Source organism: Monoraphidium neglectum, assembly GCF_000611645.1.
Source record: "Monoraphidium neglectum strain SAG 48.87 unplaced genomic scaffold scaffold00380, whole genome shotgun sequence".
NCBI classification, from domain to species: Eukaryota; Viridiplantae; Chlorophyta; class Chlorophyceae; order Sphaeropleales; family Selenastraceae; genus Monoraphidium; species Monoraphidium neglectum.
Window position 1 is genome coordinate 15,118 of NW_014013248.1, and position 14,629 is coordinate 29,746.

Here is a 14,629-nt window from a genome sequence, read left to right on the forward strand (position 1 = left end):
CGGCAGATCCGCGCCCGCCGCCACAATCCCCGCAGAAGGCAGCGGCCGCGGGGACTTGGGCGGCGGGGTGAAGCCTGGCGCCTGGTCCTCGTCGCTGGCGGCGCCGCCGACATCGCAGCCGGGCCAGGGGATGACGTCACTGGCGCCCGGCGCCATCCCTGGGGAAGCACCTGCCGCCGCCGACGCCTTCTTGGGCGGCACCAAGGCGCCGCCCGAGGTGCTGGCGGACGGCAGGAGCGGCGCCGCCGCGGCCGCGGGCGGCGCGCGTTCATCCCCGTCGGCGCGGTCGCCGCCGAGCGCCTCGCCTTCCGTCATCGCCACCCCAGGGCGGCGGCTCGCCCCGTCCTGCCGCCGGCCGGCCCCAGCATCCGCGCCTGCAGCGCTCCCGTCTGCTTGCTGCGGCGCAGCAGCTCCTGGGCTTCGAGACGCGACCCTATCCTCTTCCTCCGCCCCTAATCCGGACCCCTGGCTGCCGCCCTCTCCTGTGAGCGTGCGTGCCACGATGTGCACCCACTCGCTGCTCGGGCTGGGCGCCAGGTGGCTGGCCGCGCTGCCATGAGTGGCCGTGTTGGACAGCGGCGGCGCGGCGGAGGGGCTGGTGCTGGCTGAGGCGGTGGCGGAGGCGCCTCCTGCTTCGTGTGTCGGCGGGGCGCGGGGGGAGGGGGGACGGCCGTTGCAAGATGCATGGGATGCTGGTACAGCTTTGATGCTTGCAGTCGTGTGGCGGCGCATCAGCGCAGACTTGAGGCTATGCAATAAACCCAATATGCGTGATGACATAGAGGAACGATTCGGCGGCCGCTGGCGGCCGCACGGCTCCGCAGCATGGGGTGTGGGCGTTACTCAAGTGACTCCACACCTCAAACACCGACTCACCCGTGTGCACGACGATGCTCGGAAGCAGCGCGGGCGCGGACGCTGCTTTGTGGGCCGGCTGCACGGCCGTTCCGGTTGCCGCGGGCTCCTGGGGGGCTGCGAAGGGAGACGACAGGGCGTCTTGGGCTGTCACTGCTGCGGGTTTGCGTGGGGGGGCGGAGATGGATAAGTCAGGGTTTGCGGGTCCGGGAAACTGGCTCCTGCTGAGATCGCTGCGCTGCACATGTCAAGGCGCTGCCCACGGCTCCATTGTTAGCAGTGACGGGGCGTCGCACCGCACAAGGAACAGCCGCGCACGACCGAACACTCGCGCAACGCAGCGGCCGATTGCACACTTGCCCATGCAGCGGAGGCGCTGGCGTGCCCTGCAACATGGGCGGGGGCCAGTTCTGCAGAAGCGCGCACCCGGGGGGTTGGTGATGTCCCCTCCTTCAGCCGGACCCAACAGGGGGCCCAGATTCGGCTCCGCAGGGGGACCGGCTGCAGCGGAGGCGCCGCGGGCTGCAAGCCGCCCGTGGCCTGCGGATGTGGCCGACGCGAGCGGCGCCTTGGCCTCATCCTGGGCTCCTCCCTTGTCCGAGGGAGCTGCGGCGGCACGCGCGGCTGGGGAGGTGCGACAGGGGTGGGTGGGGGGTCCTGTTCAGTCGAAGCTGGTGAGGCAATCTAGCTAGCTCAACTGCTTGCCTGATGTGCATCAATTAGGAATGCAAAGATTTAGTCGAACTCGGGCATGCCCCGGGCAAAGCACACACCTGCAGCAATCAGCTCCTGCTGGCCGGTTGCGGCGCTGGTGGCAGTGCTAAAGCTGGCCTCGGAAACTTCCGGCTCTGCGGCCGCCGCCGCCCACCCGGGTGCCGCTGGCGCTGCTGGCGCCGCCGCGTGCGCGCCGCGCCGCGAGAGCAGGGTGGCGGTCGCGTCGATATCCTGGGCCAGCCCGGCGCCCGCCGGCCACGGCACCGCGGCGCACAGCGCGGCCGGCGCGCCGCGCTCATGCGCGGCAGCAACGAGCGGCATCAGGGGCAGGCGGCAGGTGGAGATGCGCTCGTAGCCGCGGAGGCCGGCGCCGCTGAGGTGGCGGAGGAGGCCGACGTTGGGGACAGGGGCTGCGCCGGTGCGCCGGCCGAAAAGGGTCACGTTGACATGCTGGGAAGTTGGGGGGTGTGAGCTTGGTCACTTGAGATACGCATTTATTCAATGCTGCAAACATGAATTGTGGCAGCAACAAGGCACGACCCATAAGCATGCGCCTGCATGACAGCACCCTGCAGATGGAAGCCTGGAGCTTGCCAGAAGCAGCGCTGCGCCAGCGGGAACTGCAGCTGCGTCGGACGCCGCGGCGCACCTTTCCAGAATACACACGGCAGGAGAAGGCCAGGCTTGAGACCTGGGCTTCGCCGCCCTGCACGGCTGCATCGGCGGCGCCGTATGCTTTGCCGCCCTCATGTGTGATCACAAGGCGGCAGCGCTCATAGTCTGCTGGAACTCCCTTGATCGCCGAGGGGCCCAGCACGAGCCTATAGCGGCCCTTTCGAGCGCTCATACGTCACAAATCAAGCAGCAGCGCCTCTGGTGGCGTTTTTCGGCGCGGACGAGATCGCGGGCTACGCTGTCGTCAGACTTGTCTGTTGACTATGAGGACTCTGATGACTTTTGAATGGCTTGCTCCAAAACTTATGGTGTCGGGCAAGCAGCAAACAAGGTTGCCCCGGCAAAAATGGAAGGTCAGTTGGGCCGCCGCGGCCGCGATGTGTCATCGCCGTTCAGGCACCAAGCATCCCACAACACAAAAGCAACAGGCGAAGAAGGACAGACCAACTCCAATATAATTTTTGCAGCACCTCGGCCCTCCCCTTCACGCCTCCAGCATCCGCGCCACGATCTGCTCCTGCTCAGCCGACTCTTCCTGCAGCGCCGCCGCAAGCGAATCCGCCTCAGCCAGCATGCGCGCCAACTCCGCCAGCTCACCCCTCAGCGCAGCGCCGCGCTGCTCACGGCGATCCACAGCCGCGCGCGCCGCCTCGCGGGCGGCCGCAGCGCCTTCCAGGGCGCGCTCCAGATCCTGTGCGCCCTGAAGCTGCAGGCGGCAGTTGGGAGGAATGTGGAGGTGTTGTTTGGGGGGGGGGGGTGGGGGGCAGTTGTCATCAGGCAGCTGTGATTGAGGGTCGGCGCCAGCCTTGATAACGGCCTCCGATGCAGGCAGGACATGAGCGGGCATCGAGCTGTGAACCGTTCAGGCAGTCGGCAGCAGGTCCCGCGCCAAGCGCACCTCCACTTGCTGTGGGCCGGCCGCCGCCTGCCCATGACACTGCAGAGGCGCCGGCGGCGGCGACAAGACCACGCCCGCCTCCACCTGCACCGGCACATGGGGGTCGCGCCACTTTTGCTGCTGCTGCTGCTGCTGCTGCTGCTGCTGCTGCTGCTGCTGCTGCTGCCAGGGCTGCTTGCTGCGCGGCTGCTGGTGAACCTGCAGCCGCGGGGGTTTTCGGCTCGGCGTGCAGTGGGACAGCTGAACAGAGCTGCCGAACCGACTGTCCGAGGGCGAATGGCCCTGACCATCCCTCTGGTCAACGGCTCGCCGGCCGTCGTCCCAGCAGGCGCCACCACGACCCGCGTCCGCAGGCTGCCGCCACCCGTGCGCCAGCCGCTCCCGCTGCTCGCTGCTGTGAGGGGCACCCCTGCTGCACCGCGCCCCCAGGAGCTCTTCAGTGGTACACCAAACTGCTGTGCGGCCTCGCGCCTCAGCCAGACCGCTGGTGCTGCGGTGGCTGCCGCCGCCATACCCCGCGGCGGCCGCCAATCTGCGGCTGACCTCGTGGCACGGCAGCCGCATGTGGTGCGGGCACGCGGTGAAGCAGCAGCCAGGGCAGTCGTCAGAGCCGTCGTCGTCGCCCATGGCGACCAAGTTGGTCGCCTGGAGCTCAGCAACCATGTCTCCCTTGACCTCGTATTCCCAGGGCCTAGCTGGGTAGACGTCTGTGACTGACACAAAGGATGGCGGCCCCTGCACCTGGGTAGACGCCGGGCGATCGCACCCCGCAGCCGCCTCTGCCGCCGCCGCCGCCGCCGCCGCCGCCGCCGCTGCTGCTACGCTGTCACCATCCCACATTGCCGCGTCCGCGCCCCAGCCGCCCTCCTCGGCCGTGCCGTCGCAGCCGCAGCCGTCAGGCTCGATCCTGCCGCCGCAGCCTGCCAGCGTAGACAGGATGAGCTGCGAGAGCTCGCGGGCGCTGTCGTCGTTGCCGCTGCAAGCCCCCAAAGGCTGCTCGCCTGGCCCGCACAGCGTTGCTGCTGCGGCGCAGCACGCGGTCTTGCCCTGCTGCCTCTTTCCCAGGCTCGCGAGCGCGGCCGCCGCGGCGGCCCCTGTGGCAATCGCAAACGCCAGGGCGTCCGCTGCGCCGCGCCCTGCTGGCGTGGCGGCAGTCAAGGGACCATTCCTGGTCTGGGGCTCCGCCTGCTGCTGGGCGGCAGCTGGCTGCAGGGTGGCGGCAGGCCCACCTGGAGGGCAGGCCACAGCTGCAGCGGTCGCTGCAGCTGCAGCTGCCGCATTTGCAGCTGCCGCATTTGCAGCTGCCGCCACGTTCACACAGCCCGCTTGCTGCGACGTACCCACTGCTGCATCTGAATCGCCAGAGTCGTGCTGCACGCCTGCATCGGCTGTCTTGAGCTCGCTCGTTTTGCAGCCGTCACGCACGCCCCCCCGCTGCTGCTGCTGCTGCTGCTGCTGCTGCTGCTGCTGCTGCTGCTGCTGCTGCTGCTGCTGCTGCTGCTGCTGCTGCTGCTGCTGCTCTGGCGGCGGCAGCGGCGGCGCTGCGTCAAAGTGCGTGCTTTGTTCAGGCGCATCTGCAGAGGCCTGGTTGCTTGGCTCTGACAATAGGACTGCCCGCGCCTCGTAGGCCTGCTGCTCCAGGCTCTGCGCATCAACGTCGCCTGCCGGTTGCTCCAGTTGATGCTGCTGGTACCCTGTTGTATCCACAGTGTCACCTTCCTGCTGCTGCTGCTGCTGCTGCTGCTGCTGCTGCTGCTGCTGCTGCGGCTGCTGCATTCTCCGCAGCGCCGCATCAATGACATCCTGCAGCGGTGTGGTCTTGGGCCAGCCACAGCTGCTGCGTACCGGCTCCAGCTGTGCGTGATGGGCTGCCGCCTGGGGCAGGGGCAGCCTCACAGTGGATTCCGTGTCGATCACATCCCACATTGACGCCAGCAGGCGCTTTGCTGGTTCCAACCCCTCCACTCCCTCCGCTGCCAACGCAAGTGCTGCATCAGCGCTTTTGCTGGCAATCCCGTGGAACATCGCAGCTTGCCTCTTGCCACCCATCTCGCCAACGGCGGCAGCGTGACGCCGCATTTTGGCCACATGCAGGCGCCCAGCAGCGCGCAGCTTCAGCCTGGGCCTGCGGCGGGGCCGCGTCAGGCTGCGATGCGCACTGTTTGGCTCTGCTGTGTTGCGCTGGTGCGCGCCCTCGTTGGCAACGGCCGCTTCACTTCGCAGAGCCACCTGCCCTGTCGATTGTGGTGCCAAATCGGCCTGCACACTGCCGACAGCATTGCTCTCAACCCTTGCGCTGCTGGTGCCGTGGGAGCCGCCTGCTGGAGCTGCGTTGCTGCTGTTAGAGAGCACTGGCGTGAATGCCTGCTGGTCAGAATCGTCGAGACAACATGGCTCAGGGGTTGCGCGAGCCCCCGCACCAACAGGCGGCCCAAATGCAGCAGCTGGGCTGGGCTGCTGTTGATGCGCCTGCCTAGTTGGCGGTCTGCCAAAGGTGCGCGGCTGGCGCTCGCTGCCGCGATCGCAAAGCAGCTCCTGTGCTGGATGCGTCCAGCCGCTGGTCCACCTGCCGGCAGCGCCGTCCCAATCGCAAGCGCCCAGGAGCTGAGCTGTGCGCTGGCCCACCATCAGGCCACCGCCACCGCTGCCGCTGCTGTTTGGCTTGAAACAGCCAATGCGCCCGGCGCACAGCTCGTGCGGCGGGGCCAGCGTGTCATCCGCGCCCTGCTTGCCGCCGCCTCCGCCGAGCAGCGGCAGCAGCTGGGCGGCAGGCACACGCCCCGGCGGCAGCCTGCACAGCACCGGGGTCTGCGATTTGCCCGGCACCTTCTCCTGTTGGAGATGTGTCGGCCAGGATTGCAGCCCTGCCTCTGCTGACAGCACACATGCCCCTGTGTCTGCCAAAGGCTCCTCTGACAAGCTAGTCCTCGCTCTCAAACAGAGCGGCCGCCGCGCCTGCTGCCCGCTGCATCGGGGCTGCAGCCCAGGGAGGCGATACAGCACCGGGCCCCTCCGGCCACAGGGCAGTACGGTGCTGCAGCGTGCTGGCCGGGCGCGGCGGCGAGGCCGCCCTGGCGCAGGTCCAGTGGAATCTGATTGGGTGCTGCTGTCCTTGGCGCTGCGTTGGTCGTGCTCCGCGATGGGTGAGCCGCACGCCCCCCTTGGCCGAAGCAGGCGCACGCCAAGCCTGGGAGAGGCTGCATGCGTGCAAGTTCAAAGCGAGTGATCACTCCAGTGTTTGCACTGCTAAATATCCCCTGAGGTTCAGACGACACACTCCGGCACAAGATTGGCATGTCAGCGACGCCAGAAGGACATGTCACGCAACCATGAGCGTGTGCGCCCTGCCGCACCTTGTCCTGCAAACGCCTGGTCCAACTCAAAGTCCGCGAGGTTTGGAGCCAAGCACTTGACAAGGAGCCCTCGACGCGCCAGCGCAGCGGCGCCTCCTGCATCACTGGAAGCTCTGCGGTGGGTGGTCCGCCGCTCGCCATCGCTGCAACGCCATTCCTGGCCCACTGTTGCTGCAGCCACTGCTGCTGCTCTCGCACCCTTCGTGCCCTTTTGGCTGCACTCGGCGCTGCCTGTTGTGCTGCTGCGCAAGCTGCTGCTACAGATGCTGTCGACTCTTGCCACAACCTGCCGCTCAGCTGGGCCGTTTGTGCAAAACGGCTCTTCCCCTTGAGCCTCAATGCAGCCGCACTGCCGCCCAAATAAACCGGGAGTCTGCATCGGCGCTGTCTCGGCTGCCGCAGTGCTGGCTGGCGGCCCCTGCGCGGGCTCTTCTGGGCTGCTTGCAGCGAACAGCTTGCGTGCGGCTCGCGCCCACGGCTGGCATTGTTCTGCCGGAACGGCATCAGACCTGGCCAGCAGCGCCGCGTCCTCCGCGCCTGGCCACTCCGCCTGAACCGCTTTGCAGGCGGAGGCGGGGCTCCTGGTGGGCACGGTGTGTGCATGTAGGAATCCCTGCAGGCTGAATGTCAGGCCATCTATGCTCCTGGCAATTGCTGCTGCGGCACTGCTGCTGGCTGCTGCGGACGGCACGTGTGGTGTTGTGGAGGCGGCTGGCAGCCGCCGCTTCTGCTGCTGCTGCTGCTGCTGCTGCTGCTGTGGTTGCTGCCAATACTGCTGGTGTTGTAGAGGTGGCGCTGTTTGTTCCTGCTGCAACTTGGGTGGCGGACGGCCCGGCTGCTGCTGCTGCTGCTGCTGCTGCTGCTGCTGCTGCTGCTGCTGCTGCTGCCACCGCTGTTGCTTCCCCTGCGGCGCAGTGGTGGCCGCACCGCTGCCCGTGCCGCCTTGTGCAGCACGTGGCGAAGCTTTCAGGCGGGCGCCTACCTTCGCGCATGCTGGCGACAACTGCTGAGCCGCTGCTGCTGGCACCACTGTTTCTGCATGCAGAGTCTCCCCATGTGGCAAACCTCGAGGCAGCGGCTCGCACTGCGTGCGTGCCGCCGCCATGGGGAGATGCATCGCCGATCCCTCCGCCTCACCCTCTGCAGTCGAGCCACATTCAGACCCATCCCGCTTGAAGAGGCTGAAGACACCTCCCATGCGGCCGTTTCCGCTCCCCTTCTCGCCGCCCGCGTCGCTCTCGCTATTGCGGCGGAGCGGGTCGCCGCGGTGCGGCGGGCTGTCAGCAGCCCCCTGGACGTGCTGCTGATGGTCGTGCTGCTGTTGGTGCTGCAGACCGCGCTCACTGACGCCGCGCCTGAGGCGGTTGAACAGCGCCAGTGCAAAAAGGGGCCGCTGCTCGTCAGGCGCCGGGGATGCCGCAATCACTTCGGCAGCTGCCAGCTGCTGCGCCGCCATCATGGCAGCCTCCGCTGCAGTCGCATCTGCTAGGGCAGTAGCGTCGGGGTCTGAGGCTCTGGCCAGCTCCAGCCCCGTCGCCCAGCGCTCCCCCCCCAGCCCGCCTGCTGTGGTGGTGTGGGCTGCAGCTGGGGCGCAGCCTCAGGCTGACACGTGGACGGTGGCTCAGGTCCTGGCCCGTCCCCACTCAATGGCACATCCCCAGCTGCGTCGATGGCCCCGCGGCTGATCGAGCTCAGCCGGCTGAGGCCGCGCCTGCTTGCACCTGGCGACAGGGTCGGCCGCCGAGTGGCTTGCTGGTTCGCCGTAGCCGCTGGCGCCGCGTCCGCCAAATGCTGTGTGCCCTGCCCATCGGCTGATTTCAGGCTTGCCCTCGCAAGTTCGTGAGATGCCGCCATTTGTGACCCGAGCGCATGTGCATCGCCGCTTGCGCCACCATTCCGGCTAAAGAGCGGCGGTGGCGGGCCCTGAGGTGAGCCTGGCGCCGCCTCCGCCTCGCGCTCACTGCGGCCTGCCCCCCCGCTGCCAGTGGCGCTGTTGCCATCGAGACCGCCGCCATCGCGTGGCGCGAGCGACGACTCTCTGCTAATGGCCCCAGCAAATATCGAGCCTGTGGGTGAGTAAGAGCCCCAGTATTCATTGATGTCAACCTCCGACCCATTCGCCCCCGACCGCCTGCCCCCGCTGCTCGTCATACGCCGAGGCACAGAGTGCGCCGCGGGCGGCGGCGGCGGGCTCGCCTCTGGCTGCGGCCGAGGGGCGGCTGCCGCCGTCGCCACTGCCTGCGCGGCTGCCGCCGCCGCCGCCGCCGCTGCTGGCGGCTGTGGGGGCGACGGGCCGGTGGCGCCGCCCGCCCTGGCTCCACCGAGCAATATGCGCAGCTTAGTCAGTAGGTGCGAAGCGTTGTCGAACGAGGCGCTGCGCCGTGCCGCCGGCTTGCCCGTCGCCGCCGGCCCCGGCAGAGCCTCTTCCTCGACGCCCTCTCCGATTGGGCCCGGACGCAGACGGCCCTCCGGGCCGCTGGTTGCGCCAGGCCGCGCCGTCCCTGTGCCCGGCGGCGCCGCGGCGCCGCCGGGACCCCGGGCTTCTGCTGAAAGGGAGCGCCCGCTGCCGCGGCCGCAGTCCTTTCTGGGGCTCAATGGCGAGCGCGAGCGCCGCCGCCGCGCACGCGCGACAGACGCCCGAAGCTCCCACCAAGGGCGCCGCGGCGCAGCGACGGTGCCGCTGGGGGCCTGCGACCGGGCATGGGCAAGCGAGGCCGCGACCGCCGCGGCCTCGGCCTGCCGCCTGTCTAAGAAAGCGGCAAGGTACGGGCGCGGAGCCCGGATGCCGCCGCCGCCGCCGGCGTTTGCGGTGCGTCGGGCTGGGGTTTCAGCTCGAACTCCAGTTTGACCTGGAGACGTGCTCCGGCAGCCGGCGCTGCTGGTGGTTGGCAGCTGCTGCGCGCCATCCGCGCGCGCGTGTAGCAGTCGCTGCCCACGCCCAAGCTCTGCGGGCGCCGCAGGGCGCTGCCGCGTGGCGCCAGCCGCGCGCGCGGCCGCCTCCATGAGCGCGCGCACGTGCTCGCTAAGCGGCTCGGGGGACGGGCTGGGCGGGGGCGGGGGCAGCAGCGGCGACGGCGAGCGCCGCTGATGCTGCAGCTCGAGGCACTGGCGGCGGCTGTAGAGGCAGGCAAAGGCAGGGTCGCTGCTTGTGCAATTGGCGAGAGCGCCGTCGCTAGCTGCGGCTGCGTGCCGCTGCGCAGCATCTCCATGGCCTTCCTGCTTGGCAGCCGTGCTTGCCGCCAGCGCCGCTCCCTTTGGGCTGTTCTCTGAAGCGTTCTGCATGGCCGCTGGAGCCGTGGAGACACCGTGCCTTGCTCCCACTGCTCCCTCGGCCCCATCAAGCGCCCAGCCCCCGCGGCCGCCGCAGCCTCTGCTTGGGGATTGCTGCCGGCCCACAGACCCGGCCGGCAGGGCGCCAAAGGCGCGCTCGTAGCCGCTGAGCGACGTGGGCAGTGCCGAGAAGCGGTGACTGCCCGGCGCAGACGAGAAGCGCGGCGCCGCGGCCCGCGGCGTCGGCAGCGGCAGGGCTGCCAGATGGGGCCCGAGGCTGAGGCGGCGGGCTGAGGCGTACGCGCTGGAGGTTTCGCGTGACAGGCCCGCGTCGTGTGGCTGCTGCTGCTGCTGCCGGTGCTGGTGCTGCTGCGAAGGCTGCTGGTGCTGTGAAGGCTGCTGCTGCTGCTGCGACGGCTGCAGGTGCCGCGGGCTGGGCCCCGGCGACGCGGCCCGGAAGAATTGCTCGAGCGATATTGTGAGGGGGCTGTTGAGCGTGTCGCACCGCGGCAGCCAAAAGTCGTCGAGGTGGCAGCTGCCATCTGCCTGCACCGCTGCCTGCGCGCTCTGCTGCGCGGCGAGCATCCTCTGCTGCTGCTCGAGCACTGCCGCCGCCGCCGAGCTGCCGCGGGGCTCCTCGGGCGCGGCGGGTTCGTGAATGGCCGCCAGGGCCGCACGCGCGGCCTCTAGCAGCCCGCCAGGAGCGGCGCCTTGGCTCAGAACAGCTGCTGCCTTGCGCCGCTCCCAATCATGCGCTGCGAGGGCCGCAGGCCCGGGCGCCGCCTGCTCGCCAGGGGCGCTATCGTCCGCAGCTGTGGCGCAGCGCCAGACGGCCGCATGCAGCGCCTCGCGAGCCTCGGTGGTGCTGGTGGCAGCCGGGCTCACCAGCGGGTGGGTGAAGCATGCTTCAATCGTGGGGAGCGAGCACCTGCATGCAGGCGTTGGGTGGCGGCGCGGGCGAGTAGTCACATGAGTCGGTGCACGAGTTGCTTGGACACAAATTGAGGCTTGCTGCAGCCACCCTGACTGCTTCTCAACCAGCAACCCTTGCTCATAACTTGTTGCGCTCCGTCGCTTCCAAAGTGTGCCTCGCACCTCAAGTGCCCCACATAGTCACATCCAATGCCCATCGCCGCGAGCGCCGCCTCAACAATCGGCCCAAGCCCCTTCGAAGCAGCAGCCCTTTCTGCAAAGACGCCTTCCAAACGGCGCAAGAAGCTGCGGCGCAGCTGCTCATGCGGCGGCGGCGCGCCGCCGCCGTCGAGCGGCTCGTCCTGGGTGCTCTCGTGCACGCCCTCGCCTTGTCCCAGCTCGCCCGCCGCCGCCTGCTGCAGCAGGCGACACATGGTCGCCGCAGGCCTCGGAAGTGCCCCGCCAGGCAGCAACGCCATCTGCAGCTCGACGCGCCGCAGCTCAGCAGCAGAGGCCTGGCAGCTGGCGAGGGCCGCGAGCACCCCGTTCTGCACCTGCTGTGGCGCGTGCACACCGTCGGCGGCCAGGAGCGCGGCGGCGAACGCGCAGGGCGCCGCGCCGACGCCGTCCAACGGCCCTGCCCCCGCGGCCGCGGCTGCCGCCAGGCCTTGGCGGGCATGAAGCAACCATGCAATTGCCACGAGCCGCGGCAGTGCGTCCGCCTCCCCAGCGTTGTGCCCAGTCCGCTCGCCTCCGTCCTCCTCTCCCTCCTCGTCCCACGGCGGCAGCGCGCGCTCTGTGGCTCCGACCGCGCCGGCGGCCGCTACTGCAGCCTGCCACTGGCCCTGCAGTGCCGCAGGCTTCCCCTGCCCGTCTGCAATGCTGCCGTCCTGCAAAATTTGCATCATTGCCAGTGCGATGCTGAAAATATCAACCTGCAGTGCGGCATCCTCCATCTGCGCCTGCAGGTCGCCCACGGCCCCGACGGGGTTAGCCGCCGCGGCGTCGGAGCAACCGCGCTGGAGGGCCGCCGGCCGCTCCCGCACCGCCAGGAGCGCCTCCTGTGCCTCCGCTGCCTCGAGGACGCCGCCGGCCTGCAGCAGCTGCAGGGCCGCGCCCACGGCCGACGCGCCGCCCTGCACTACTCTGCTCTCCTGACGCTTCAACACCTGAGCGCGCGCGCGTGAGAGTGGACGTGAGAATGAACGTTGCAGCAGGTCCGCGCCACAAGCCAGCTGAAGAATGGTGCATGAGGCAGCCCACCAAGTGCAGAGAATCGCACAGAACAGCGTACGCTTGCTCATGGAAGCTGCGGCTTGCTGCCCTGTGGTGCCCCACCCACCTCCGATATGACGTCATCAGCGTCCCGCATCCTCGGGCGGCTCCACAGCAGCAGCTGGGTCAAGTACCGCACCTCATCCCTCCGCAGCAATCCGCGCACAGAGCTGCCGCAGCCGCCAGCCCCGATCGCGCCGCCACCAGCCCCGTTCCTGCTTCCGAACGCGTCGCCCGCTGCTGTGGCGACCAGCACACGCACGAGCATCCGTGCGAGGGTGCCGCGCAGCCCGCGCGCCGCCTCGCCGGCGGCGCCGCCGTCCGGCACGAGCGGGGCGGCGCGCAGCCTGAGGCACGCCGCCCTCCACAGCAGCGCCTGGGCCTGTGTCGCGACGGCGTGCGCCCAAAGCTGAGCTGCGAGTGCCACAACAGGCTCACCCTGATGCTGCTGGTACTCCTGGGTGCTTCCCATGCGGTAAGCTTAAACTGCTTCCGTGGCACCCAGTCTCCCCTGCCACCAGTCGCCCTCGGCCTAGAGGAGTGCTGCACTCACAGAAATGTCACATGCGAGTCGCGTCCTCCCTCATCTGGAATACACGCCTCACCTGCTGCTCAAGCTTCTTCGGCCGCTCGTCGCCCTGTTTGCTCCACAGCCGTCGCCCCGCTGCCACCGCGGCTGCCACCCCCCGCGCGAGCACTGGGAGTGGCGCCCCCTCCTGCTCCTCAATCCGACCCCACAAGACATCCCTGGGATTGGAGGGCCCAGGAGCCGGAGAGCAGCCGTTAGATACCTTATGCCATTTCCATCACCACACCCAATCCGAAAAAAAACGAGGGTTCATGCACATCAGATTGCGCTCATCGACCAACTGCAGCTGGGGGTGCACTCTGCAGCGGACGCCCCACCCACCAGCTCTGCTGCGCAAATGCTCCCACGACGTTGGCTCCCAGCCCAAGGCTCCTCGCCGCCACCTCCGCCTCGCACGCCAGCACCGCGCCGCGCAGCCACCCCCCGGTGCCATCGCCGCCGTCCTCGCCACCGTCGTCGGCGGGGCCACCGGCCAGCGACAGCAGGGCGGTGACCTGCGGGGCCAGCGCCTGCAGCAGCGCCTGTGGCCTGCACGGCGGCCGCGAGAGGGCCGCGGACACCAGCGCCAGCCCCGCCGCCCTGGGTCCAAGACCGCCCAAGGCGGCGGCCTCCCGTGCTGGGCTGTCCGAGGGCGCGCGGTCCCGTGCGTCCGCTGCCGCCGCAAAGGCTGCGATCAGGGGGCCGACGCTGAGTCGCATGAGGTGGCCGGCGCGCCACTGTGTGGGTTGCTCATCCGCCGGCTGCCCCTGCAGGAGAGGGTGGCGGCGAGGAATGGACATCGCACCCGCTGCTATGGACCGCCAACAAGGCAGCTGGAATGGATGATTGTGCAGAAACTTGCCCGCCCGGGTCCCCTTGCGCCCTCTTCTCACCTGGGACTCCGCAAGGCTGGCTAGCTGCGCCGTCCAGTAGAGAGGTGTGGGGAATAGCGCGCTTTGCCGGGCGGCCGCCGCCTCTGCTGCCACGCCAGCTTGCGCCTCGCCCTCTGCCGCCGCCGAAGCCGCAGCCGCTATCAGCTGGGAGGCAGCGCAACCCAGCTGCCCAATGGCCGCCGCCAGCACGCGCCACAGCGCGCGCTCAGGGCCGCCGCAGCTGGTGGCGCCGCTGCCTTCGGGCCCCTGGCTCGCCCCGTGCGGCTCGGCGCCCAGGCAGCCGGCAATGGCCTCTCTCAGCAGTTGAAGAGCATCCTGGGGCCTTTGTTGATGCAGCAGCACCTGCTTGTTGCCATTTGGAAGAGCCACCAACAAAACAAATTATACAAGCGGTACGCAGAGGGCACGGGACCAGTTGCAGGGGCCCGCAGCGCTAAAAGCCTTGGCCACGGTTGGTGGCATGCGCCGGGTCCGATGCAGCTATGCAGCAGGGCCCGTCCCGCGCGAGCGTGCTCTGCCATGCAGCTCCGGAGCCCTCGGCGTTTGCACGGACGCAGCATAACTGACACACGCCCCCACTGGTGGCGCCACGACCCACCGATACGAGGTGCCCATAGCTGAACGGCAGCAGCGCGCGGTAGGCCGCCTCGCACGCCTCCCACTCCCCGCGCAGGAAGGCGGCGTCGCCCCCGGACAGGCGCCGCCACACGCCCGCCAGGGCTGGGCCCGCGGCACCCACCGCGCCAGCACCCGCGCTGCCCCGACCAGACGGTGCAGGCACTGGCTCTCCAGACGTGGCCGGATTGAAGACAACTGGTATGTCCAAACCTTGAAGCCTGTCGCCACTGGCAGCCGACGCCGCCTGTCTGACGCCGCCGACAGCACGATCAACTGCGCAGCCGAGGGCAGCCTCCGAGCCCGCCGCCGCCCCGCCGCCGGCCGGCCGCGCGGCGGCGCCCTCTCGCGCCGCGAACGGCAGCCGCACGATCACAGCACCGTCCGCGCCGAGCTGCGACGCGTCGCTGGCGCTCGGCTCCAGCGGCCGCCCGCCGCCGGCGGCCTCCGCGGCAGCGGCGTCGCCCCATGCGTCCATATACAGCTTGCGCGCTCGTGGCGTCAGCGTCATGTCGACCGCGTGATGACTGGGGTCCACGCCGTCATGGCAGTTGCAGATTACGGCGTCCCTGCCGTCCCAGATCACCAGGCGGCCCGAGCA

The 14,629-nt window shown here is 69.4% G+C and overlaps 2 protein-coding genes across 2 annotated transcripts; both read right to left on the bottom strand.

The window, feature by feature from the left end:
- Positions 1 to 2,728: 2,728 nt before the first annotated feature.
- MNEG_3129 (hypothetical protein) lies at positions 2,729 to 4,918 on the bottom strand (the record flags this gene model as incomplete). Its single annotated transcript, XM_014048398.1, has 4 exons — positions 2,729 to 2,950; positions 3,143 to 3,340; positions 3,686 to 4,236; positions 4,483 to 4,918. The coding sequence occupies 4 exons, from the start codon at positions 4,916 to 4,918 to the stop codon at positions 2,729 to 2,731; spliced, it is 1,407 nt and encodes a 468-aa protein (XP_013903852.1).
- Positions 4,919 to 10,481: 5,563 nt separating this feature from the next.
- MNEG_3130 (hypothetical protein) lies at positions 10,482 to 14,539 on the bottom strand (the record flags this gene model as incomplete). The annotated part of the gene is made up of 8 exons (XM_014048399.1): positions 10,482 to 10,577; positions 10,651 to 10,693; positions 10,861 to 11,846; positions 12,020 to 12,334; positions 12,558 to 12,699; positions 12,863 to 13,287; positions 13,414 to 13,755; positions 14,012 to 14,539. 8 exons carry the CDS (start codon positions 14,537 to 14,539, stop codon positions 10,482 to 10,484), a joined length of 2,877 nt encoding a protein of 958 aa, XP_013903853.1.
- Between the last annotated feature and the right edge of the window lie 90 nt (positions 14,540 to 14,629).